Genomic DNA, 26,142 nt, shown 5'->3' with positions numbered 1-26,142 from the left:
GCCAGCTGAGGTCCTCTTTTTCCAGTGCAAGGCTTCATTCTGTTTCTGGACGTCAGACCCACAAAAACAGAAACAGATTGTTGTTTTCTACGTTCTGTCTCCCTTGTTACTGTATTAACAAAGTTAATTGTTAAAAAGCCTAATGTTTCCCTTTTTTTTTTTCATTTTTTCCCAGTGGAACACGAGGGCCAAGCGAGAAAAACTGACAGAGCTGATGTTTGAACATTATAACATTGCGGCTTTCTTCCTCTGTAAAACTGCTGTGCTCACAGCGTATCCTTCCACACCCTCTACCTAAGGTCTTCATCTTCACCATAATCAAATAGTCCCTCCCTCTTGGACTTTCTTCCCTTCACGACCTCCCCTCCTCTCCCCATATCTTTTCTTCCTAAAGCAGGGGCTGGTCCAAGGCCTAACTGCAGCAGAGATGGCAGTGACCCATTGGTAGGAGAAGTGACACATTGTGGAGGCATTTATATGAGGGACTGAGGGGCCTGATGCAGAAAGCCATGAACCGATGGCTGAGTCCTCGGCTTGTAACATGAACCTAACGCTGAAGTTTTGTTCGCAGGTGCAGTAAGCTAATCATACACCAGTTTGAAGCACACAGAACTTGTGTGCTAATCAAGTCGAGCAAAACCAGATGTATGCGCACAAGATGCGCACAGGACTGTTATTCTGTGGACAGAATATCAACAGGGGTGGACTGACCATTCGGGCAACTGGGCAGTGCCTGAGGGCCCAGAGGCTCCAGGGGGCCCAGAGGCTCTGCCCGGTTGCCCTTGCCCGTCTCTGCCGTTGCTGCTGCCACTGCAAACTACAGGCACCCTGGCGAAGTGACGTTTCTCTGACCCCGCCTCTGCCTGTGTCCTGTGCTGGCTCTGCGGTTTAAAATGGTGGCTGCGAACTCTCGCGAGACTACCATGAGAGGTCACAGACGTCATTTTAACCTGTGGAGCCGCTGTGGACAGCAGCAGCTTGGAAGAAGGTGGGAAAGGGGAGTCAGAGGGCCACGCTGGGCATGCAGAGGGTAGAAGGGGAGATCAGAGGACATGCTGGACTTGGAGGAAGGTAAGGGCTGCAGGGGTGGCAGTAGCATGTGGGAGGTGGTGGTAGCATGTGTGGAGGGGTGGCAGCAGCAGTGGGGGGGGGGGGGGGGGGGGCAGAGTACTCTCAGTCCACCATTGAATATCAGCATCACAAACATTTCTTAGGTCTTATCCAGTAGCGAGCAGCAACTTATACCCCTTGCTTGTGCCAGATGCAATTGCCTGGTCCTGCGAACAGGAAGTTGCAGATTTAAAGGTACTGGGGAGGTGGTTGGGGGAGTGGAGGTAAGTGACCCCTCGATCTCCTGGAGGGAGAGATGCCAGGAGTCTTCAGCTGCGGGGGGGGGGGAGGGGCTTGGGGATCTCCACCAGCCACATCGCTTCTGGGTAGGCATGAGTCCAAAGTGAGTAGACCCACCACTACTTGGACCAATGCGCAGAACTGAAACCTCCCATCTGTCATTAAAAATGGCGGATACTGTTATGGTTATAGCAGAAACAAGAAACTGGTATTAAGTCCTCACAGACACTACTGCAGAAGAATGAGCCAACCTTTCTACTCCTACTCAGACCTGGCGTTGAAGTTCTTGTGCTGTTGTTACCTTAAAGTCTTCTGCATACTTATCTGCATTGGTGTGGAATAGTTAATAGCCTCATTACCATTCATTTTACTATGCTGTGTGCTGGTTTCTGACTCAAGGTTTTGCACAGGGTTAGCTGCAGTGCAAAATCCTTTTCTGCACTGGGCATCCAGAAACTTGTACACAGACGTCGCACTAACTGCTGCATTGGCCCCTCTGGCAGCAGTTGCTGCTTTCTCAGATCCTGTGTTCTGTACAGAAGCTGGCAGGGATGGGATAGTTCAAGGGCCGTCGAGAGGGGCGGCAGGGGGGACACAATTCCCCGGGCCTCCAAGGGGGGCCCAACGCCGGGGTCAGGCCACCGGTGCTGCAGTTCCCGGTCTCACCTGCCTGCGTCCTCGGCTCCGGGCCCCCTGCATTCGAAGCGGCAGTCGCAGATCGCCTCTCTTCAGGTCTTCCCTCCCTGTGTCCCAACCCTCACAGAAACCGGAAGTTACATCAGACGAGGGCGGGACACAGGGAGAGAAGGCCCGAAGAGAGGCGATCTGCGACTGCCGCCTTGAATGCAGGGGGCCCGGAGCCGTGGAGGCAGGTAGGTGAGACCGCGGACTGCACCAGCGGGGGGGAGCGACGGGGTGGCAGTGGCAGGGGGAGCAACAGGGGGGGCGGCAGCGGTGGGGGGGGGGGGGGGAGGCAGAGGCAGGGCGGCCTTGCCCTGGGCCCGGTCTAGTCTCTCAGCAGCCCTGGATAGTTCTACCACTGGATTGGGAGCAAAGCACCTCTTGACTCATTCTCTTGTTCCTGTGCCTTCACAAGAAAGTGCTGTGGCTGCAAGGGCCTTGGACCGGCCACTGCTTTAAGAAGAAAAGGATGACGTACCCCTGAGTTAAAGATCACACACTACATTTAAAAGATGTGTGTATATATATATCGCTTTTGACATTTAAAGAAAAATGATAAATGATTGTCAGATTTTGAAGATCAGCAAAGATATCAATGAAATAATGAACATGCACTCCTAAGTGACCCATGACAAGGTGAGGGCATAAGACTCGTTAATGAAAAAGTATTGTTATTCGAGTTGCACCGCTGAGGTCTGAGGTGGGGATTTTTGAACTGAGGAAACCTCATTGTTGTTATAGTTGAGAAGAAAAGGTTCACAGTGAAGAGGAGGGGAGAAGCTGAAGCCAGAACAAAGGAACTGATAAAAACTGGATGGGAAAGAATAAAGATAGGGGCTATGCTGGGGGGGGGGGCCGGGGGAGACTCTTGAGGAAAACCCGCATAGTATAAAGGCCTTATTCAGCAAGGAATATTCTAGGGAGATTCTCTTTGGCTGCTTGTTGTGAATCTACCAAGGGGGGAAGTTATCAATGTGGGTTACCACAGGATCCATTTTATGCAATGAGATCTACTTACTAATAACTGAGGTTAACAGCAGGGCTGCCAAGAGGGGGGGCTGCAAGATTCCCCGTGCCAAACATCCAAGGGGGGGGGGGGGGGCTCCGGCACCGGATCTGTCTCTCCTCTTTCTGTGTGTTGGGTCTCAGGTGATTGTGTTAACATGATAGCCTAGTCCCGTCCCGGCACACAGGAGCAGGGGAGTGACAGACCGAGGGAAGAGCAGACGCAGGAAGATAGGGGGCGGTGGCAGCGACTGTGGCTCGCGTGTTTGTAGGGGGGCGGCGGCATCTGTGGCGACCCTGCTCTGTCTCTCGGTGGTCCTGGTTAACAGTAAAATAAGACAAGCGAAAAGGAGGCGCAAACCTCACGTGAACGTGAGCAACAAACAAAACAGTGAGGTGGATCCGAGGAGGATGTCAAAGGGTCTTTTATTGGAAAACAGCTAAAAGACGACTCGACACGGCCGTGTTTCGGCAGAAAAGGCCTGCCTCAGGGGTCTGGTGAATCTCTGATATTATGGCAGAAATGCTTAACAACAAGAGTGTCGTCAAAATCCTGGCTGTTGAATCCTTGTGATATCCTCAATGGAACAGGAGCACTGAACAGCAATGGTCGTCCAACCGGATTTTGACAACACTCTCATTGTTAAGCATTTCTGCCATAGCATCAGAGCAGTGGCGTAGCTACGTGGGGCCAGGGGGGCCTGGACCCCCATAGATTTGGCCCTGGACCCCTCTGCCGATGACCCGCCCGACCCCCCCTCCTGCCATCAACCCGCCATCGCCGTCGCCTGCCTTTGCTGGCCAACGTGCAGAATGTCAGAAACAGAAGGAAGCCTTTTGCGAGAAGAAGAGGACCTCGGCTGGCGGGGGTTGGGGTCCCCTGCCAGCAAAGGTAGGTGACGGCGGGTTGGCGGCGGGAGGGGGGTCGAGAGGGTCGGTGGCAGGGGGAGGGGCAAAGTCGGCAATGACTGGGGGGGGGACCGGCGGCGGGGGGGGAGGCAAAGTCGGCAATGGGGGGGCTAAAATGTGCCCCCTCACCTCGGGCTCTGGACCCCCCTCCCGCCGGTCTGGCTATGCCCCTGCATCAGAGATTCATCAGACCCCTGAGGCAGGCCTTTTGTGCCGAAACAGAGCCTTGTTGGGTCTTCTTTTAGCTGTTTTCTAATAAGACCCTTTGACATCCTCCTCGGATCCACCTAACAGTAAAATAACCCATCTTAACAGTAACCCACATTGATCACTTCCTCCTTAGTATGAAGAGTTTCAGTATCTCGCAACCAGAGCTGATATTGTGATGTCACAGCGCCTCATTCCACTAATGCCTAAGGACCAACCTCATCAGTGATGTCACAATGGCTTGATTGCCCCATACTTGGCACATTTTTATTAAATATAACAGTGATTTCGATTTCTTGGGACAGTTCTTTTTTTTCTTTAATTAGGGGAGAAATCATTTCCAACATACCCTGGTACAGAGGTGAGCTTCATCCCCGTCATTGTATGGGCAGACTTAATCACTTTGGAGAGATGACAGCTCGGTGGGAAGAAGTAAGGTTTCCAAGCAGGTTGGAGACAGTAAAGAGACAGGCCTTGCAAGGGGCAGGATCCTTGATAAGACATAGAAAAGAGGGTATAAGGGAAGAGTCCATGAAGGTGGAGGATTCCTGATGATAGCAGGGTGGTGGACAGAATGGGAGCCATATGGTAACTCTTAGGGGAGAGTTGGCAGCAAATGTCCCAGGAAGTGAAAGGTATTGAACATTTAACCAAGAGAGGGGTCTTTTCCACCTTCGTTCCTTAACCCCTTCTTCCCTGAGCTTTGCAAATGGACGCTCTACTGGGCTAGTACTGGACAGTGGAGCTACCCACACCACAGCCATCCCAGTGCATGATGGTTATGTTCTGCAGCAAGGTAGGTGCGTTGCATCTGTTTGGACAGTTTGGTTCCGATATTCGCTATTTAACCGGCCAGGAACAGCTCATCTCTGCTAAATGTTAGTGCTTAGCGGCTAGCCGCTAATCAGCTGTGTCGTGTGACTTAGCTGGCTACAGGGCCGCCAAGAAGGGGGTGAATGGGTAGCAAGATTCCCTGGGCCCGGCCTCCAAGGGGGGCCCGGCGCCGGGGTCTGTCTCTCTCCTGCTCCTGTATGTCGGGACCTGGGTGATTGCGTTAACGCGATAACCCAGGTCCCGGCACACAGGAGCAGCAAGAGTGATGGTCCGAGGGAGGAGAAGAGAAGACGTAGGAAGGTAAGGGAGACTACGGCTGCCCGAATGGAGGGCGGCGGCCCGAGGGGCAGGGCGGGACATCAGGGGCAGTGGCGGTGGCCCTGCCCCGGGTCTGGCTCTGGCTCTCGACGGCTCTGGCTGGCTAAGGGTGAATATTCAGCGCTAAACTGGCTAAGTTGAGCAGTAAGATAGGCTGCTTAAATAGCCTATTTTTAACCGCTATTAACTTAACTGGCTAGCATTGAATATTCGCTTAGGTGGTTAAGTTGCTGCAGCCAAAACTGAAACCATTCAGTGCCCACCATTGAATATCCAGGGGTTAGTGCTGGCGGCAGCAGCTAACCGCGCTGCCTGCCACCGGCTGAATATCTTGGGGGAGGGGGTCTAGGGTGCGGATTCACAGCTCTGGACTTACAGGGACACAGATGACTCCAGCCTCAGGTTTTCAAGGAAGTCGAACTCTGGAAATTAGGTTTTTCGTATTTAAGACCGTATATATGTAAATACATCCAATGAATACTCATCGTGGATATCCTGAAAATCAGATCTGAGGTCCAGACGAGGGTGATCAGATAATTCCATGTCTTAGAAGCAGATACACCCAGTCTTGGTTCCACCCCCAAACACCTGGAGGTATATGTTATGCCTTTCTAAGATCCCCCAGTTTCCTCTGGTAGCTCAAGGGTAGATTCTGTGGCAAGAATTAGAAAATTCAGTGACGTATTGGCATAAATGTTCACATTTTCTGTATTAAATAATGTAAAATAAAGTAGCTTTCAACCTGACTCCAGTATCTGCATAATTTATTTGGCTTTTTTTAGTTGGGGGAAGGGGTTCTCAGGTGTTGTCACAGACAGAAGATCTTGAGGATAGGGAAAGAAAGAAAGAAAGAAAGGATTCTTAAAGATGGTGAGAAGAAAATTGAGAGGGGATTTAAGGGATGAAGACAGAGGACAAGAGGAGGCGGGAGAGAGTGAGTGAGATCAGAGAAGATAGGAGTGATATGGAGGGAAGATCTGGGATCGGGCCTGGGAGACCTTCTGGGCTCTGGGGGGAAAAAATAGAGGTGGGCATGGAGACGAAATCTGGTCTCCATCCCCGCCCTAGCCCCCAACCTGCATTTAAATAAATTTAAACAAAATGTAAAATGCATCCTATAACTTGTTAAAATTTAACACAAAACAATAGACATTACTTTTGTTAAATATGCAAGAACAGCATATTTTTATTAACATTGTTTTTTTAAATATCAAAATCTATAATGTTCTTGCAGTCCATCATTTCAAACCATGTAAAAATAATAAACCATCTAGAGAGCCAGAGCTCAGATCTGTTCTATTTTCCTCGGTTATTTTGTCCTGCAACTGACGTGCTGGGGGCAGGATTTCCAAGCAGAGGCGTACACAGGGACATCATCTAGTCTCCATGCCTACCCTATCCCCAGTCAATTCATTTTCCATCCCCACCCCATCCCCATCATATTGCTAGCATCCCTTTAGATTTCCTGTAGTCCCCATCCCCATGCATACCTCAGAGGTAGAGGGGCGTGAATCTGTGATCAGGGGAAGGGGTTATTCGGTTTGGGGAAGGAAGGAAATATTCCTCCCCCAGCATCAGCCCTGCTCTTCCTCACATCTTTGCCCATTTTCATTCTTTTCCTCAGTCCTCCTTGCCTCACTTTCTCCCCATCCCTGGTCCATTCTGTGACCCTTCCTCCAGTCCTGCTTGTCCGCTTTCACCCATGCTGATCCCCTCCGGCTATCACACTCCAGAGAGAGTTGCATGCAGTGGAGGCAGTGAATCCAAATCTCTTTCACGAATATTCATTGTGGATATCCTGAAAACTACACTGACTATGAAGATAAAGGAACTGGTTCAGGAAGTCTTGAACTAGTCTAGCTTAGCAGAGAGGTTATATTGATCTGATTCTCAAATGGAAGATGGGGGGTGGGGGGGGGGGCACGGGACTGGAGGCTGGTTTTGTGGCTCTTCCTCCCTCCATCATCCTTGATGCATTCTGTTTCCTGTGATGCTGATTTCAAACTGGATGCAGCAGAGACTGCAAATTTCACAATGCATTCTGGGTAGAGTTACCATATGTTTCCAGAAAAAAGAGGACAGATTAAGCCAGTCCAGGTTTTACTTTCATTGCTTTCAATGGAAGTGAAATCCAGACTGGCTCAAGCTATTCTCTTTTTTTTCTGGAGCCATATGGTAACCCTAATCCTGGGACCTGTATGATCTAACCTAGGAATGGCTAGTGATCTTAGATCAGGGTTAAACCTACAATGAGCTATCTGAAAAGTCCTGGTTTTGAACTTATATCCCGAAGCAGTATGGGATTTGTAGTGCCTGATCCTGCCCATTGAAATCAGTGTTTCAAGCCCCATAATGCATTATAATGGGGTGGCTAGAAATCCAGGACTGCCTCCAAATCTCCAGCCTGGATCTGGGTAACTTGGCATCTTTTGAGAGGAGATGCCAGCAACTTCCTCCTATTTCTTTGGGTTTACAGCTTAGTCAAAGCCAGGGGGTGAGATTCAGTGCTATGAACTTTCGTTTGCAAGTACCTGGAGGTTGGTTTTCCCTTACTTTATATCTCCTCTCAAATTGCCTTAGTTAAGTTATTGCAAGGTCAACACAACATGGCTGCTTCTGAAATCTTGCAATAATAGTCCCTATAATTAGACCACTAGAGGGGGTAATTCTATAAAGAATATGCTGCATTGTAGGCATCTTGAACAAGTGTAAATGATCTGATTATCAGTGTATTCATATATGCTCACGTATTCACATACTTGTGTAAATGCCAATATTCCAGCTAGGCATTATCAGGGCTGCCGAGAGGAGGGGGGCAGGGGGGGACAAAATTCCCCGGGCCTCCAAGGGGGGCCCGGCGCCGCAGTCCCCTCCACCCGCCCCCATCCGTCCACCACCGGGCCGGGCCCCCTGAATTCAAATCATAGCGCCTCACCACGACCTCGCTCCTTGTGAAAGAAGCGCAGCGGCAGCAGTCTGCAGATCGACTCCCTTCGGGCCTTCCCTCCCTGTGTCCCGCCCTCGTCTGAGGTAACTTGCGCGAGGGCAGGACACAGGGAGGGAAGACCCGAAGGGAGGCGATCTGCAGACTGCCGCTGCTGCGCTTCTTTCACACGGAGCGAGGTCGAGGTGAGGCGCTATGATTTGAATTCATGGGGGCCCGGCCCGGAGGTGGACGGAGGGGCGGCGGCGACGACAAGAACCTCGGGGGGGGGGGGGCGGCATGGGGGCAGGGCCCTGGGCCCGGCCTCTCGGTGGCCCTGGGCACTATTCTATCAAAAGATGCCTAAATGTGATGGCGTGCCGTTTGCAGGTGGGCGTACACTTGGATGGAATGTGAACGGGGCAACATTATGTGCGTAAATGATGACATTTCAACCACTCAAGGAAGTTTGCACAATTAGTTTGCGGGTGTCTCCCCAAAATTAAACAATTATACAACTAGGAACCTCAAATCTCCAGATAGGGAAAAATACAAATGCGTTGAAAAACCACTATCTGTTTAGGAGTCCATTAATATCATTGGTTCCAGTAAGGAAAAAAAGAGAGAGAGACCAATCAAAAGCAAAAACTCACTATGAGTGAGAAAAGCGAATGATTTAAAAAAAAAAACAACAACCTTTTTTCCCCTACAAATCACCTAATGGGGGACACCAAACAAACACAGACTGTACCTGACTCAAATGAAAAATGTAGACTGCACAAGACCACCCCTTGTTCAAAACCCCCCAAACCAGTCAGTCCCCACTATCAACCCCAAGGACCATCAAGGTGCGAACTAAAAGACCAACAGTACTTAACTTCAGGGTACTAATTGTGCAAACTTCCTTGAGTGGTTGAATAGTTATTAATTACGTTTGGATTTCCCTGTTTCACTATAGAGATTCCTGTAAATGATAACATACCATAATTGACGTGTATTTTTTAGCAGTTTAGGACCATGCATTTACACCAGCTTTGTGGCAGGGTGCTATTGAAAAGGTGTGAGCAAAATCAAAATAAATAAATAAATGTGTGCTTATGCTTAAATTATAGGCATGTATTTTACCTGTTATCCTAGTCCTATATAATAAAAGGCACCTCCAACATTCTGAAGCTGACTGCATGGCTGAGGCATTCCTGCTCTCTGTATCCATCTCCTGAATTGACATCACGTACTTCCGGGTTCGTCACAAGCAGAAGTGACCAACCACACGAGGTTTCTCGGCTTCAGAATGTTGGAGGTGCATTCTATTAAATAGGATTGGTCAGTTCCTTGAAGCACAGCCAGAGCTCAGCGTTCTGCACAGTAACGTTCAGACACCAGAGAGGGGGGGGGGGGGGGGGCTGACACTAGAGGGGGGGGAGGTATCTCTGTCACACACACACACTCTCTCTCACAGTCAATGTCTTTCTCACTCTCACACACTGTCTCTCACACACTCTATGTCTCACATCCACTCCCTATGTGTCACACAGTCACTCACACACTCTCTTGGTTTCATACACTCAGTCTCACAGAGAGTCTGTGTCTCACACACACTCTCTCTTTTGCACACACTGTATCTGTGTGAAACACACTCTCTCTCACACTGTGTCTCACAAACGCACTTGCACACACTCTCATTCTCATGCACACACTCTCATTCTCGCACACACACTCTCTCTCTCTCACAGACACACTCGCACCCAGACTCACTCTCTCTCTCACACACACACACACTCGCATATTCACTCTCTCTCTCTCACACACAGTCACTCTCACATACACTCTCTCAAACATACACACTCCGAGGAAAACCTTGCTAGCGCCCGTTTCATTTGTGTCAGAAACGGGCCTTTTTTACTAGTATTCTATAAAGGAAAGTAGGCACCTACTTTCCCTTTATAGTAAAGGTGTCCAACCCCGGCCCTCACCAGGTCGGGTTTTCAGGATTTCCACAACGAATATGATAGTGGGGATGGGACGACTTTCCTATGAAGAGAGGCTGAGAAGGCTAGGGCTTTTCAGCTTGGAGAAGAGACGGCTGAGGGGAGATATGATAGAAGTGTATAAAATAATGAGTGGAATGGATCGGGTGGATGTGAAGCGACTGTTCACGCTATCCAAAAATACTAGGACTAGAGGGCATGAGTTGAAGCTACAGTGTGGTAAATTTAAAACGAATCGGAGAAAATTTTTCTTCACCCAACGTGTAATTAGACTCTGGAATTCGTTGCCGGAGAACGTGGTACGGGCGGTTAGCTTGACGGAGTTTAAAAAGGGGTTAGATAGATTCCTAAAGGACAAGTCCATAGACCGCTATTAAATGGACTTGGAAAAATTCCGCATTTTTAGGTATAACTTGTCTGGAATGTTTTTACGTTTGGGGAGCGTGCCAGGTGCCCTTGACCTGGATTGGCCACTGTCGGTGACAGGATGCTGGGCTAGATGGACCTTTGGTCTTTCCCAGTATGGCACTACTTATGTACTTATGTAATATGCAAGAGATCTATTTGCATACAATGGAGGCAGTCCATGCAAATAGATCTCATGTAAATTCATTGGGGCATTCCTGAAAACCTGACTGGATTGCAGCCTCGAGGACTGAGATTGGACACTCCTACTTTAGCTATAGGCATACTGTCATAGAATTGCCCTCTAGGTGTCACTATTGCAAAATGACTATGATTCCCTCCCTAGCAGTGAATGTTTACAGTCTCTGCAGCATTCCTAGCCCCGGTTCATCCGGAGAGAAGTCTTGAATCAGGAATCGAATCCTGCTCTTTACCGGCTCCTCAACTGTACCTTTTCACTATTTCTAAAATTAGTTTCAGCTGATTTTTTAATTTTAAATTCCTATTTTATTTGCTGCTTTGTCTTCCCATATTTGGTAGGGGTGGGGGAGGAAGAGGTTGCTTGAATCTGGTTTTTTTTTTCCTGGAGGGGTTGCTATATAATTTTTACAACTTTTTTGGGGTGGAGAGGAGCTTGTTTTTATTTTGGTTAATATTGAGTGTATTTTTCCTGTTCTTTTTTTTTTTTTTTTTATTTGATGTCTGATTTGATTGTGCCTCTTTTGCTGTTTTGTTTTGGTTGTTTTTTTTTTATAATGTTTATCTTTTTCTTCTGCTGTTTTTTTTAACAATTTTGTTTTCTTTACAGATTTACACATTTTTGTTTTGCTTTATTGTATATCTCAGGCATTGTAAAATCCCCGCTGGCTGGTGACTTCATTTCCATGCAATGTCGGGAGCTTTTTCAGGAGATGAACATTGAGATCGTCCCTCCATACATGATTGCGGCCAAGGTACCGGGGGAAAGGTTTGTTGGGGGGGGGGGGGGGAGGGTTAATGCTGTTATAGATGGCCCTGTTTACTAAGCTGAGCTGTAGGAGTGCTAGCGTTTTAGCGTGCGCTAATGCTAGAGATACACACATGAATATATGGGTGTTTCTAGCGTTAGCGCGTGCTAAAGTTTAGCGCATACTAAAAGCACACGCCTTAGTAAACAGTGCCCTGAGCTTGTTCCAGTAAGACACAGTAGGAATCCAAAACATGGTTTTATTTAGTGTACAGGGTTTTTCAACTTGTTACTGCTTGAGACAAAGAACAAGGTAGTAAAAGATAGAATTCCTTGCCGAAATATATAAGATCCCAACAGGATTGCTTAGTTTTTCGAAAGTTTTTGAAATCTTTCCTTTTCAGAAAATTCCTGTGAGTTGATAACTAATGCCTTATTTATTTTGGGCCCGATTTACTAAGCCGCGCTGTAGGCACGTTTAACGTTTTTAGCGTGTGCTAACGCTAGAGACACCCATACAGTGACGATCCTAGGTCGGCTGCCACCCGGGGCGGATCGCCGATGCGCACCCCCACCCCCCGGGTGCAGCACGACACCCTCCCCCTGGTGCAATGACATCCCCCCCAGCGCATCAACCCCCCCCCCCCCCCCCGGGGTGCATTCTTGGCTGCTGGGAGCAGCCACGCGGCTCTCAGCTCCGCTGGCTCCCTGCTCCGGGGCAGAGGGAGCAGGGAAACAGCGGAGCCGATAGGCGTGCAGCTGCTCTCTGCACCCCTCCAGCGGCGTACACCCGGGGCGGACCGCCCCCACCGCCCCACCCTTGCTACGCCGCTGCACCCATATATTCCTACGAGTGTCTCTAGCATTAGCACGTGCTCATTTTTAGCCCACGCTAAAAACGCTATCACACCTTAGTAAACAGGGCCCTTTTTTTTTCAATTCGCCGTGCATTCTCTTCTATATTTACTGTTCTTTATCTTGCTTTCCTTTCTTGATATGTGTGGGTTTGTGAATTTTGAGGTCCTCTTTGGCAGGTGCACTGAAAAAAGACCTGCGCTGGTGTAAACGCATGTATTGGATGCGTGCATGTCCCTTTTCAGCGCACCTGCAAAAAAGGCCTTTTTTTTGCCAAAAATGAACGTGCAGCAAAGTAAAAATTGGCACGCATCTATTTTGGGCCTGAGACCTTACCACCACCCATTGACTTACTGGTAAGGTCTCACGCGTTAACTGGATGGTAATCGTCAGTGCGCATACACTGCCAATTACTGCCCAGTTAGTGCCACGTGCCAGACATTTTCCGGTGCACACAGTGGACATGAGTAAAAAATGAAATTATCACCCTGGCCATGGGGTAGCTGGGTGGTTGTTCAAAATTGGTGCATGTTGCGTGTGTGTAGGTGCCTAGGCAGCTTAGTATAAAAGGGTCCCTTTATTTTATATAAAGCACAGTTCATAGAAAGCATCCACGGACCCAACACGCAAACCACCAGGATTCTTAGTCCAGGACAACAGAGCCAATAAACTAACAAGGTTTATTGTCACAGAATTAGAACAGTGTCTGTAACACATTTATGTTATTCCACCATAATACCACTTTGTATTTGTTCTTTACCGGCTGGGCGTACACCTACAGTATTATGTAAGCCACATTGAGCCTGCAAATAGGTGGGAAAATGTGGGATACAAATGTAACAAATAAATAAATAAAATATTTGTAATGACTCTCTTGCTTGTTAGCCACATTGAACTCAAAATTGTGCGGGAAAATGTGGGGTATAAATGTAATAATTAAATAAGCAAACAAGCAAACAAACAGCATATCTCCAGTAAGTACGGAACTGAAAAGAAAGCGGCTGATATTTAGACCGCGGGAGGCAGTCCGGCCAACTCCTGCAGTCAACAGTGAACCCCGATATTCAATGCTGGGCCACTTCCATTGACTGACATTGAATATCTGGGGCCCTGTTTACAATGGCGTGCTAGCGTTTTTAGCGTGCGATAACTGTGTAGGCGCCCATAGGAACATTGAGGGTGCCTACGCAGATAAGTGTGTGCTAAAGAACGGTAGCACGCCTTTGTAAACAGGGCCCCTGGTTTATTTTTGACTGGTTTAAACTTAACTGGCCAAGCCAATATTCAGCACTGGCTGGTTAAGTTTAAACCCGCCAAATACGGGCCTGCTATTTTGGAGGCCCGATTTGGCCACCAAACATAGCTGGCGATGTGGTGAATATTCGCAGATAGCCAGTTAAGTGCTATTTAACCAGCCAGGAGCTGTCCCTGGCCACATAAATAGCTCTAAATATTGGGGGGAAAGTGTCTCACACACAATACTTCAATCCCTAAAACAGAAGAGTGCCACCTAGAGGCCTTACAATCGATTGCAAGCTTTACAGTATAATGAGCTTTAACTTGAAACTGTTCCGTATCTTAACAAATGCCAATTAGGTTTGCTGCAGAGATGGACCCAGATCTCTCAATATTAGGTGTCATCCTTTATATGAAGGTTGGCAAGTCTTCTTTTTGCTCAGTTTTCCTCTTGACTTTGCCCATGTTTCTAGCTTTTTTCCCATCCCCAGAACTTCCTGGTTGAGTCCAAACAGCTGGTAACTGCTCAGCTTGTAGGTTCAGGGATCCAGTTCCAGTCTTCTGAAGGCAGAGTTCAGCAGATTTGTGGAATGTCTTGTGGATAAAGCTAGCAAACAGGAATCAGTGCCTCATTTTTAATCTGTGATATTGGAGTGGGTCACTTTATCTCTCTTTGCCTTAATCTGTGACGCTGTCCTTGACTTAGACAGTCTTCTAAAGCTCATTTTTTCCTGTGCAGGAGTCGAATGTTGGAAGGGGAGGGGACGGTAACAAGATTTCTTTAATAAAGATACTAGCAGACAGTTTGAGGGCCCATTGCTTGCACAGGGGTGGCTGAAAGAGCTCTCTGGGTGCTATAACTGTACTTTCTGTTTGTGTCTACAGGAAGCTGTTCGAGAAGGTGCCCCCCCAAACTGGAAAAAGAAGGAGAAACTACCCCAGGTTTCCAAGTCATGGCACCATTACATGTGTAATGTAAGTGAGAGGGGCCCTGCGCAGACCTCAGGCAGCATGCTCCAGGAGAAGCACTCTCCCCTCCCTCTTCAACCCTTCACCTTATCTGTTTCTTTTCTACCGGCCTCCCACTGCGGCCCGCCTCTTGATGTAACTTCCTGTTTCCTCAGAGGCGGGACACAGTAGTAAAAAGGCTGGTGCCGGTGGCACCGCGGCAGGACAGCCTATGGGAATCGCTGCCGCTGACACCTTTTGGAAAACAAAATAAGGTAAACACGGGGAAGAAGGTTGAGGAGGGAAGGGGGGGAGATGCTAGACCGGAGGCGGGGCAGCATCTCATCCCTGCCTCGGGCGACAGATTGCCTTGGGTGGCCCCTGGTAGTGCTGAATGCGGCAAAAATGACCTAACAGGATGTGCTAAAGCGTTCCGCATCATTTTTGCCATCTGCATGCTTGAGTGCACGCTATTTAGTTTTTCTTACTTTTTTGGAGAGGTGTGTCGGGGGGGGGGGGGGGGGAGAATGGGTGAAGATGCACTAACCAGCTAGTGTTCTGACCGTGCTGAATAGTTAGCGTGCTGATAACATGGGAGCCCTTAGTGTCTCCTAAATAGGAAGTGGTAAGTGCTCTCATGACAACTTTTTAAAACGGTGGTTTGCCCTTTCTGATGGGCATAGCATGCGTGAAAGGCCCACGTAAGGGCACGCCAAGCCCTTTTCTTAACGCAGCGTAGTAAAAGGGCTTCTTGATTAATCCATAAATTCCACCCCCATTGAGGAAACGTGCCCTAAGAAATACCTTTAAAGATAAACCGTCTTGCCCTGTTGCCCCAAGTTAAATTAGTCTTCTAAAGTTATATGACAAACTTGATCGACTTACCAATTAGAAATACATCCGAATCAACATGGACTTATCTAAATCTGCACTACCCAAGCTGCAAAGGACTTAAATACAAATCAACTTACGCATCTAGTTTTTCCTACATAAGCACACAACTGTGGAATGCATTACCAAAAGCCTTGAAAACGACGTTCGACCACCTAAACTTCCGTAAAACACTAAAAACTAACCTGTTTAAGAAGGCATACCCTACCGATCCAACCTAAATGCCCAATCTCAACAACACGACCAAACTAAAGCATGCAATGGACATAACACAACCCTTCCGTTCTACGATTCCCTAATGTGGCTGTACCACATGAACTTTATCTTACCACGACAACACCTTGTATTTGTTCACACTGGAGCCTGCAAAGGCCCTCCGGTACTATGTAAGCCACATTGAGCCTACAAACATGTGGGTACATTGTACTGCAGAAGACAGAGGGTCATCATACATCAGAGGCTGGGCAGGATAATGGAGGGAGAGGGGCTATTTGACTGTCTAAATCCAGTGCCCCCTAGTGGTTATCAGGATTATTGGTGCAAAGTGTCAATGCAATCTGGAACTTTATCTTCAAAAAGAAAACCCTTTTTGACAGGAAAGAATGATCTAAAACCAGAGGTGTGAGCCACCAAAAGAGCAGACTGAAGAGTTACATCAGAAGATATTTATTCCCAGAAAGGGTGGTGGCTGCATGGAACAGGCTGGGATATGCAGACAAAGGAGGGGATGCCAGAAATCAAGCTGAGGTCTGTGGCATTGCACCAGACATAAACTGGGCAGAGGCTAGATGGGTATTACAATCTTCATCTGCTATCACAGGAAATAGGTAAAAGCTGGATCTGCTGGATCTTCCAGTCCCATAACCACAGTCTCTGTGTTAAGGATGCCCCCTCCTCTTTAAGGATCCCCTTTGCCTTTTTTTTGGGGGGGGGGGGGGGGGGGAACACTTATTCTCTTTTTAGACGTTCGCTGAAAACGTTTCTATTTCAGAAATATCTCTGTTCATTTGATTATATTTTTGGTACTTCCCGTGTCATGCTTCTGGCTCTTATATTGTATGACTATTGCTGTTATCCATTTTTGTACCTTTATGGGAGTCAGCAGAATACAAATTCCTGAATTAGATTAGACTAGGAATGTTGGCAGCGTGTTTGTTTTTGAAGACACATGTATTTCTGTGTTTCTGTTTCTCATGATATTTCCATGCAGGAGGTGATACAGGATTTCCAGGCCTCAGTGCTACAGGTTTCCGATTCACCGTACGATGAGCAGTAAGTAACAAAGCAGGGCTCAATAAGGCAAAGAAAAGTTAAAAAATGAATTAAAAGAAGGATTTTTACACGTTAAGCTTCAGTAGTCCAAAAAAAAAAAAAAAAGGCCTCAAGGATCCACAACACCACAAATGTAGAAACAAAGAGCAGATCCCAAGTAAGGATGAAAATACAACTGTTTATTTAAAAATCCAAAGTCCTTAAAAATACCCAACGTGGGCCACGTTTTGCCCATACATGGGCTGCATCAGGGGGGTAATATCACTGGAAGGAGTGTCATTCACATATTCCCCAACAAAAGAGTTAATACTCTGCAAAAACAATGGGTGGCAGCAGTGGAGTACCGAGGGCGGGGCGGTGGGGGCGGTCCACCCCGGGTGCACGCCACTGGAAGGGTGCAGAGAGCAGCCGCACGCCTTTTGGCTCCACTGTTTCCCTGCTCCCTCTGCCCCGGAACAGGTTACTTCCTGTTCCGGGGCAGAGGGAGCAGGGAGCTGAGAGCCGCATGGCTGCTCCCAGCAGCCAAGAATACACCCGGGGGGGGGGGGGGGGGGGGGGTCATGCTGCACCCGGGGGGAGGGTGCGCATCGGCGATCCGCCCCGGGTGGCAGCCGACCTAGGATCGTTACTGGGTGGCAGCAAGTCTTTCCGATAAGTGGTTCGCTTACTGCACGGCCATTTTTTTTTCAGGAAAAAAGACAGCCTTTTACCCACTGTGGTAAAAGGGGGCCTCAGCGCGGGTCAAAACCACACACTGACGCTAGTGCAGGCCCACTTTTACCGCAGCTTAGTAAGAGGACTCCCCAGGTGTATCATTAGTGTTATGCTGACAATGTATTATATCTCTGCTATTTGAATTCCAGTGCTGTTAAATGTGTATATTTTTGATACTGTTTCATGGTAGCAGGGATATAGCCAGACTTTGGCGGGAGGGGGGTCCAGAGCCCGAGGTGAGGGGGCACATTTTAGTCCCCCCAGTGCTGCTGCCCCCCCAGCCATTGCCAAGCCCCCCCCATTGCCAACACCCCCGCCATTGCCAACCCCCCCTGCTGCCGCCGCTGCCACCACCAACTTTGACCCCCCCCCCCCGCCGACGACCCTCTCGACCCCCCTCTCGCCGCCAACCCTCCCCCGCCGTTGCCTACCTTTGCTGGCTGGGGGACCCCAACCCCCGCCAGCCGAGGTCCTCTTCTTCCTTCGTTCTGTTTCTGAGTCTGATGTCCTGCATGTTGTACATACAGGACGTCAGACTCAGAAACAAAACGAAGGAAGAAGACTTCGGCTGGCGGGGGTTGGGATCCCCCGCCAGCAAAGGTAGCAGACGGCGACGGCAGGTTGACGGCGGGTTGGGACGGGGGGGAGGGGGGTTTGAGAGGGTCGTCGGCAGGGGGGCCCAGGCCCCCGTGGCCCCAAAGTAGCCATAGTGCCCCCCCCCCGTTTTCTATTTCTGTTGATGGCTCTCTCATTCTCCCTGTCTCCTCAGCTCGAAACCTTGGGGTCATCTTTGACTCTTCTCTCTCCTTCTCTGCTCATATCCAGCAGATTGCCAAGACCTGTCGTTTCTTTCTTTACAACATCCGTAAAATCCGCCCCTTTCTTTCCGAGCACTCTACCAAAACCCTCATCCACACCCTTGTCACCTCTCGTTTAGACTACTGCAATCTGCTTCTTGCTGGCCTCCCACTTAGTCACCTCTCCCCTCTCCAGTCGGTTCAAAACTCTGCTGCCTGTCTCGTCTTCCGCCAGGGTCGCTTTACTCATACTACCCCTCTCCTCAAGACCCTTCACTGGCTCCCTATCCGTTTTCGCTATGCTTCTTCTGGGGGAAACTCACACCATTAAGCTGTATTGTGTTCAGACACAAGAACAAGCATAGCGAAACAGGCACTGTCGGGGCTTCTACACACGCCAGTCTGAATTGTGGAGTATACATGCTCCTTAAGCTAAGTGTCTTTTTGTACATTTATATATCTGCTCATGGTAGTGGGAGAGTTATTATTATTGCAATTACAACTTTAGGGTGGAGGTGGTTTTCAGTCGATGATTAAACCTATGCACGTTGATAGAGTCACCAGGGGAGTGATATGAATATCCGTGCCAAGTGATATGAGACTCCACCTGGTTGTTAACTGCAAGTATTTCTAGGGATTTTCTCCTCAGTATATCCTAGAAATAAGCAGTGGATTTTCCCAAGTCCATCTTAATAATGGCTTATGGACTTTTCTTTTAGGAAATTATCCAAACTTTTTACAACCCTGCTAAGCCAACTGCTTTTACCACATTCTCTGGCAACAAATTTCAGAGTTTAATTACACGTTGACTGAAGAAATATTTTCCCCGATAGATTCATTACATGCCCCCTAGTCCTATCATTTTTGAAAATAGTAAACAAGTGATTCACATCCAGGGGTGTAGCCAGACTTCGGCGGGAGGGAGGTCCAGAGCCCGAGGTGAGGAGAACATTTTAGCCCCCCCCCCTGGCACCACCGACTACCCCCGCCATTGCCGACCCCGCCGCCGCCACCATCAACTTTGCCCCGCCCCCCTGCCAACGACCCTCTCGACCCCCCCCTCCCACCGCCAACCCGCCGTGGCCTACCTTTGCTGGTAGGGGACCCCAACCCCCGCCAGCTGAGGTCCTCTTCTTCCCGCAAAAAGCTTCCTTCTGTTTTTGACATCCTGCACGTACAACGTGCAGGATGTCAGACTCACAGAATGGCGTGAGGGGGGTCCAGGGCCAAATCTACAGGGGCCCAGGCCCCCCTGCCTGGCCCCATGTAGCTACGCCACTGTTCACATCTACCCATTCCCCTCCCCTCGGCTGTCTCTTCTCCAAGCTAACCCCCCTGGGCTGTGTCAACATTGCCATGTGGTAGCTGCTAGTGAAAACGGGGGTGGGGGGGGGGGGGGGGGGGGGGGGGTGTAAGTGCCCTAGCTGCTTTAGCCTTTCCTCATAAGGGAACGGGAAATGGGACTTGATATACTGCCTTTCTGAGGCTTTTGCAACTACATTCAAAGCGGTTTACATATATTCCGGTACTTATTTTGTACCAGGGGCAATGGAGGGTTAACTGACTTGTCCAGAGTCACAAGGAGCTGCAGTGGGAATGGAACTCAGTTCCCCAGGATCAAAGTCTGCTGCACTAGCCACTAGGCTACTGCTCCACTCATTCCACCAATAAGAGCCAATCTCATCAGTGATGTCACAATGGCTTGATTGCCCGATACTTGGCTCACTTCTGATATTGTGATGTCATAAGGGAAAGGGGGAAATGGGACTTGATATACCGCCTTTCTGAGGTTTTTGCAACTACATTCAAAGCGGTTTACATATATTCAGTTACTTATTTTGGAGGGTTAAGTGACTTGCCCAGAGTCACAAGGAGCTGCAGTGGGAATCAAACTCAGTTCCCCAGGATCAAAGTCCACTGCACTAACCACTAGGCTACTCCTCCACTGGAGCTGATACTGTGACGTCATAATGCCTCATTCCACCAATGCCTGAGCCAACCTCAGTGATGTCACAATGGCTTGATTGCCCAATACTTGGCTCACTTCTGATATTGTGATGTCATAAGGGAAAGGGGGAAAGGAGGGTTAAGTGACTTGCCCAGAGTCACGAGGAGCTGCAGTGGGAATCGAACTCAGTTCCCCAGGATCAAAGTCCACTGCACTAACCACTAGGCTACTCCTCCCATCTCCTTTATCATTTTCATTGCCGTTTCCTGTACCTTTTCTAATTCTGCTATATCTTTGAGATGCAGCGACCAGAATTGCACACAGTATTCAAGATATGGTCACACCATGGAGCAACAGAAAGGCATTATAACATTCTCATTTTTGTTTTCCATTCCTTTCCTATCCTAATGTTCTATTTGCTTTCTTACCCACCACTGCACAACGAGCAGAGAGTTTCAACATATTCCTGGTTGGTGATTCCTAATGTGGAACCTTGCATCACGTAGCTATACTTTGAGATCCTCTTTCACTCTGCACTTTGCTCACATTAAACATCATCTGCCATTTGTATGCCCAGTCTCCGGGTCTCTTAAGGTTCTTTTGCAATTTTTCACAACCCTCTTGTGGTTTAACAATGTTGACTAGCAATGGAGGAGTGGCCTAGTGGTTAGAGCACTGGTCTTGCAATCCAGAAGTGGCTGGTTCAAATCCCACTGCTACTCCTTGTGATCTTGGGCAAGTCACTTAACCCTCCATTGCCTCAGGTACAAACTTAGATTGTGAGCCCTCCTGGGACAGAGAAATATCCAGAGTACCTGAATGTAGCACACCTTGAGCTACTACTGAAAAAGGTGTGAGCAAAATCTAAATAAATAAATAAGATTCTGGAATCTTAAAGAGTGACAAGATTCCATGCAGAATCTCAAAGAGTAGCGACATTCCATGTAGAACCCCAAAGAATAGCACGATTCCGGAGTGGAGGAGTGGCCTAGTGGTTAGAGCACCAGTCTTGATATCCAGAGGCGGCTAGTTCAAATCCCACTGCTGCTCCTTGTGATCTTGGGCAAGTCACTTAAACCCCCCCCCCCCCCCCCCCCCCCCCCATTGCCTCAGGTACAAACTTAGATTGTGAGCCCTCCTGGGACAGAGAAATATCCAGTGTACCTGAATGTAACTCACCTTGAGCTACTCCTGAAAAAGGTGTGAGCAAAATCCAAAAAAATAAAAATGTATCATCAGCAAATTTAATTACCTCATTAGTTATTCCTACTTCTGGAAATGTTAGGTGCATGCATTTTTTTCATTATTCTGACCAAACTGCTTACCTTTTAGTGTGGCTTACAGAACGTACAATGTGAATGTTGTTCTTACTTAGTAGGTGCAGTAAGGGAGGACGATTTTCCTAGTAAATGGCTCTGAAATTTGTCCTCTGTGGTACACTTCATGCTGCAGCTTCTCTATCTGGTCCTGCTGACCTCACAATCAGTCATATTTCCAGGATATCCATCCCACGTGATACATTTGTGTACATCGGAGACCTAGTATATGTACATTTATCTCATGCATATTCATTTATCCCCCCCCCCCATTCTGAAACAGTTCACCCAAATTTAAGCGTGTTTTGTGCGCTGAAATTTACAGAATACTGCATCCACTTGGGTAGGTGTCCATTTTCATGTGCAAATGGTGCCGATTAGTGCACGGCACGCTTACGCTCCCAAACACGCCCCCACACTAAAATATATTTGATAGTATTTTGCGTGGGATTGGTGTGTGCTGACCCTAGAACTGAAGTGCCTTTTAGTGTGTACTGCTGCTTAGTAAAAGGGTCCCGAAATTTGTACGAAAATGAAAGTAAGAATACTGTTGTTTAACAGTTAAAGGTGGATAACGGTTTCAGTTATAGAAACAGTACAGATATCACAGTATCCGTCATTGTTTTTCTTTCATCCTTACAATCAGTTGTTATCCAAATGATTAACTTCCAAGTACAATAGCCTCTTTTCCCTAACAGAAGTCCTTCCTGTAACTGAAAATCCTATTAATAGCCTTCCCCTCCCTCCCCTGCCATATATATGATCAATGATTATCAATGCTTATCCTTCCGTTTAAGATACTAAGCTTTGAAGGGTCTCCAAATTTTATCAACCAATTTTGTTTTCGAAGGACTGCTATTTCACACATAAGATAAATGTTCCACAAGTGGAGGATTATTGCTTGTCCACCTGGTAGCTTTGCCTTCTTCCAGTTGGTTACTATCACACCCTTGCTGCCATTCCGGACAGTACTGCGAACACGCCGCATACTCATCTATAAAATACTGAGTGGAACGGGTAGATGTAAATCACTTGTTTGCTCTTTCCAAAAATACAAGGACTAGGGAGCATGGAATGGAGCTACTAAATAGTACATTTAAAACAAATCAGAGAAAATATTTCCTCATTCAATGTGTAATTAAACTCAGGAATTCATTGACAGAGGATGTGGTAAAAGCAGTTAGCTTAGCAGGGTTTAAAAAAAGGTTTGGCTCATTTTCTAAAAGAAAAGTCTCTAAGCCATTATTAAGATGAACTTGGGAAAAACATGTGGCCTGATTTGGCCACTGTTGGAAACAGGATACTGGGCTTGATGGACCTTTGGTCTGTCCCGGTATGGCAATGCTTATGTTCTTATCTTCATCACACCCCTCCATGAAGTGACTCAAAACAAAATACTTCAGGTCAAATCCATGACCTTTTTAATCAAGTCTCCCACTTTTTTGCAGAATGCTCTTACGGTTGGGCATTCCCACCACATATATCAAAAGTACCATCTTGTCCACACCCTTTCCAACTTTTATAATCCTACCCTGGGGTGCATTTGCTGAGTCTGGTAGAGGTCAAATACATCCTATACAAATTTTGTACTAAATCAAAACTAGAGTATTTCCAGAGTCGTGGTTGAATGTTCTATTGTGTTTTGGTGTTAGCAGAGGGTTTGAGATTTCACAAGTGTCACTGAAAAAATGCCGTGCTGCTCATTGGTCATTAAACTTTAAATATCTTTGCTGGCAGGGTGGCCGCACAGATGCCTACGGTCCACTATGAGATGCCAAATGGATACAACACGGATTACGGGGCAGAGAGATTGCGCATCCCAGAAGGACTGTTTGACCCCTCAAATGTCAAGGTACTGACCAGAAAGAGCCACTATAAGAAAATGTATTAAAAACAGTGGTGTACCGAGGGCGGGGCGGTAGGGGTGGTCCGCCCTGGGTGCACGCTGCAAGAGGGGTGCAGGGAGCAGCCGTACGGCTGTCGACTGCGCTGGTTCCCTGATGCCTCTGCTGTTACTTCCTGTTCCGGGGAGGGGGGTAGCCAGACAGCAGATTTTGGGTGGGTCTAGGCAAGAAGCGGGTGGGCACCAAATGTTCTTCCCCCCCCCCCCCAAAAAAAATATCTCAGCTGGTGGGAAAATGCTTCTCTCCACCTTGGTAGTCTGCAGCAGGCATGCGCTAAAAACTGAGCATGCGCAGGTGCCAGTATCGTGGAGAGCAGCATTTTCATTACCATCAGGGGGAAGTCTTCAGCTGGCAGAGCTTGGGATCCCCACAGCTACTGCTAAACATGTGCTACTGTTGGGTGGGCCTGAGCCCTAAGTGGGTGGGCCCCGGCCATCCAGGCCCACCTGTGGCTACACCACTGGTTCCAGGCAGAGGGAGCAGGGAACCAGCGGAGCCAATAGCCACACGGCTGATCCCAGCACCCCAGCAGGTAAGAAGAATGCACCTGGAGGAGACAGCAAGCCCTTGATCTATGCCAAAGATTTTAAATTGCATTTTTTATCAGAGTCCATTGACAAACGAAGCCAAGGGGGCTTTACGAGTGTGGGGAGTACCAGTGGCGTTCCTGGCCTGGATGGCACCCGGGGCGGAGCGCCAATGCGCTCCCCCCCCCAGGTGCAGCGCGCCCTCCCCCGCTAGATGACACCTCCCCCCCTCCGGCGAAATGACACCCCCCCGGGTGCATGCTGCTGGGGGGGGGGGGGTGCCGCGGCGCGTGCCTGCTCCTCCGAGTTCGCTAAACTTCGTTCGTTCGCTGCAGCTTCCTCTGCCCCGGAACTCGGAGGAGCAGGCGCGCGCCGCGGCACCCCCCCCCCCAGCCCTTTGCAGCATAAATCCCAGATCACTAGCGTGCCTTTACTGTTCTAAGCCAGAGAAATCTTAAAGTCCATGCTCTTGTTACCTTGCAGGGCCTGTCGGGTAACACGATGCTGGGTGTGGGCCATGTGGTGACCACCAGTATTGGCATGTGTGACATCGACATCAGACCGGTGAGTAGCCAACTGACCACTGCCATTTATGTATGTGTTTATACTTCCAATTGCCGATTCCCCTTCTTTTATACCAGGGGCGTAGCCAGACTTAGGCGGGAGGGGGGTCAAGAGCTTGAGGTGAGGGGGCACATTTTATCCACCCCCCCAGCGCTGCCGATCCCCCCCGCCATTTTTGACCTCCCCGTTGCCACCACCACATTTGACCCCCCCCCCCAGCGCCAACCCTTTCGACCCCCTCTTCCCACCGCCGCCAACCTTCCCCCGCCGTCGGGTACCTTTGCTGGCGGGGGTCCCCAACCCCCGCCAGCCGGTCCTCTTCTCCGGCGCGGCCGCATTGCTGATGTGGAAGGGCAGGCTTCTGTTTCTGTGAGTCGGGGGGGGGGGGGGTTGGCGGCGCTGGGGGAGCTAAAATGTGCCCCCTCACCTCAGGCTCTTGACCCCCCCTCCCGCCGAAGTCTGGCTACGCCCCTCCCCGGTGTCAATATAGGCTTCCTCTGCACCTGCAGCGATTCGTTCTCCCTGCTTACGCCGGCTCTGCAGGCTTCCATCTGCCGCATTCTGCCAGACAGGAAACAGGCAATGATGTCAGTGAGGGCGGGATGTGGCAGATAGAAGCTTGCAGGTCCGATGTATGCAGCAAGAATGAATCGCTGCAGGCGCCGAGGATGCCTGTATGGTAGATACACTGGGGAGGGACGGGGTTCAGAGACAGGAGCACAGATGCCAGAACGCAGCAGAGGAGAGAGAGGAAATGTGGGGTAAGTGAAAAAAAAATCAATGTTCTTAAAAAATATCTCTGGGAAGATATTTCTGGTGTGGTGTGGTGGTGGGGGGGGAGGGGGGGCAGCACGTGCGTGTGGAAGGGCCCATCCTAAGTACATATAAGTATTGCCATACTGGGACAAACCAAAGGTCCATCAAGCCCAACATCCTGTTTCCAACAGTGGCTAATCCAGGTCCCAAATACCTGGCAAGATCCCAAAAAAGTACAAAACATTTTATGCTGCTTACCCCAGAAATAGTGGATTTTCCCCTAGTCCAATTTAATAATGGTCTATGGACTTTTCCTTTAGGAAGCCGTCCAAACCTTTTTTTTTAAACCCTGCTAAGCTTACGCCTTTACCACATCCAAAATACTGAGCCTGGCTACGCCTCTGGTTGCCAGCTCACTCCGGATTGAGCAAACATGGTGATCCAGTTCTGATTTTGCCTCGCTCCCTGCACGGAGTTGTAGTTTTAATCATCGAGAGGAAATCAACAGGGGAATCAGAACTGCAACTCCATGCATGTAATAGGCTAAAATTAAGCCTGGTTTTTTTCAACTTGGAGTGAGCTGGCAATCCTAGGTCTAGGAATAACTTGTCCTGTTGCTTTAGAATTTATTTCTCGCTTGCTTTCAGGGTCTGTACGGCAGCGTTATCGTCACCGGTGGGAACACATTGCTGCAGGGCTTCACGGACAGGCTGAATCGAGAGCTGTCGCAGAAAACGCCCCCTGTAAGTGTTAACCATGACCCCCAAGGTAATCCATAAGAGGTCAGGCTGGTACTGATTTACCCCAAATGCATGCTGGAGATTGCAGTTCTTGCTTTTTTTTTTTTT

The 26,142-nt window shown here is 48.7% G+C and overlaps 1 protein-coding gene across 1 annotated transcript in view; it reads left to right on the top strand.

The window, feature by feature from the left end:
- Positions 1-26,142, top strand: part of ACTL6B (actin like 6B) — a 52,030-nt gene that overhangs the window by 18,997 nt on the left and 6,891 nt on the right. Inside the window, exons 5-12 of the mRNA XM_030187782.1 lie at positions 176-273; positions 4,854-4,948; positions 11,467-11,573; positions 14,543-14,632; positions 16,707-16,768; positions 23,281-23,395; positions 24,458-24,538; positions 25,942-26,037. Coding sequence (XP_030043642.1) covers positions 176-273; positions 4,854-4,948; positions 11,467-11,573; positions 14,543-14,632; positions 16,707-16,768; positions 23,281-23,395; positions 24,458-24,538; positions 25,942-26,037 — 744 coding nt within the window. The remainder of the gene's footprint in view (positions 1-175; positions 274-4,853; positions 4,949-11,466; positions 11,574-14,542; positions 14,633-16,706; positions 16,769-23,280; positions 23,396-24,457; positions 24,539-25,941; positions 26,038-26,142) is intronic.

The sequence above is a fragment of the Microcaecilia unicolor genome, chromosome 14, assembly GCF_901765095.1.
Source record: "Microcaecilia unicolor chromosome 14, aMicUni1.1, whole genome shotgun sequence".
NCBI lineage: Eukaryota > Metazoa > Chordata > Amphibia > Gymnophiona > Siphonopidae > Microcaecilia > Microcaecilia unicolor.
Note: the sequence above shows the minus strand (reverse complement) of the source record. Positions and strands in the feature narration are given on the sequence as shown.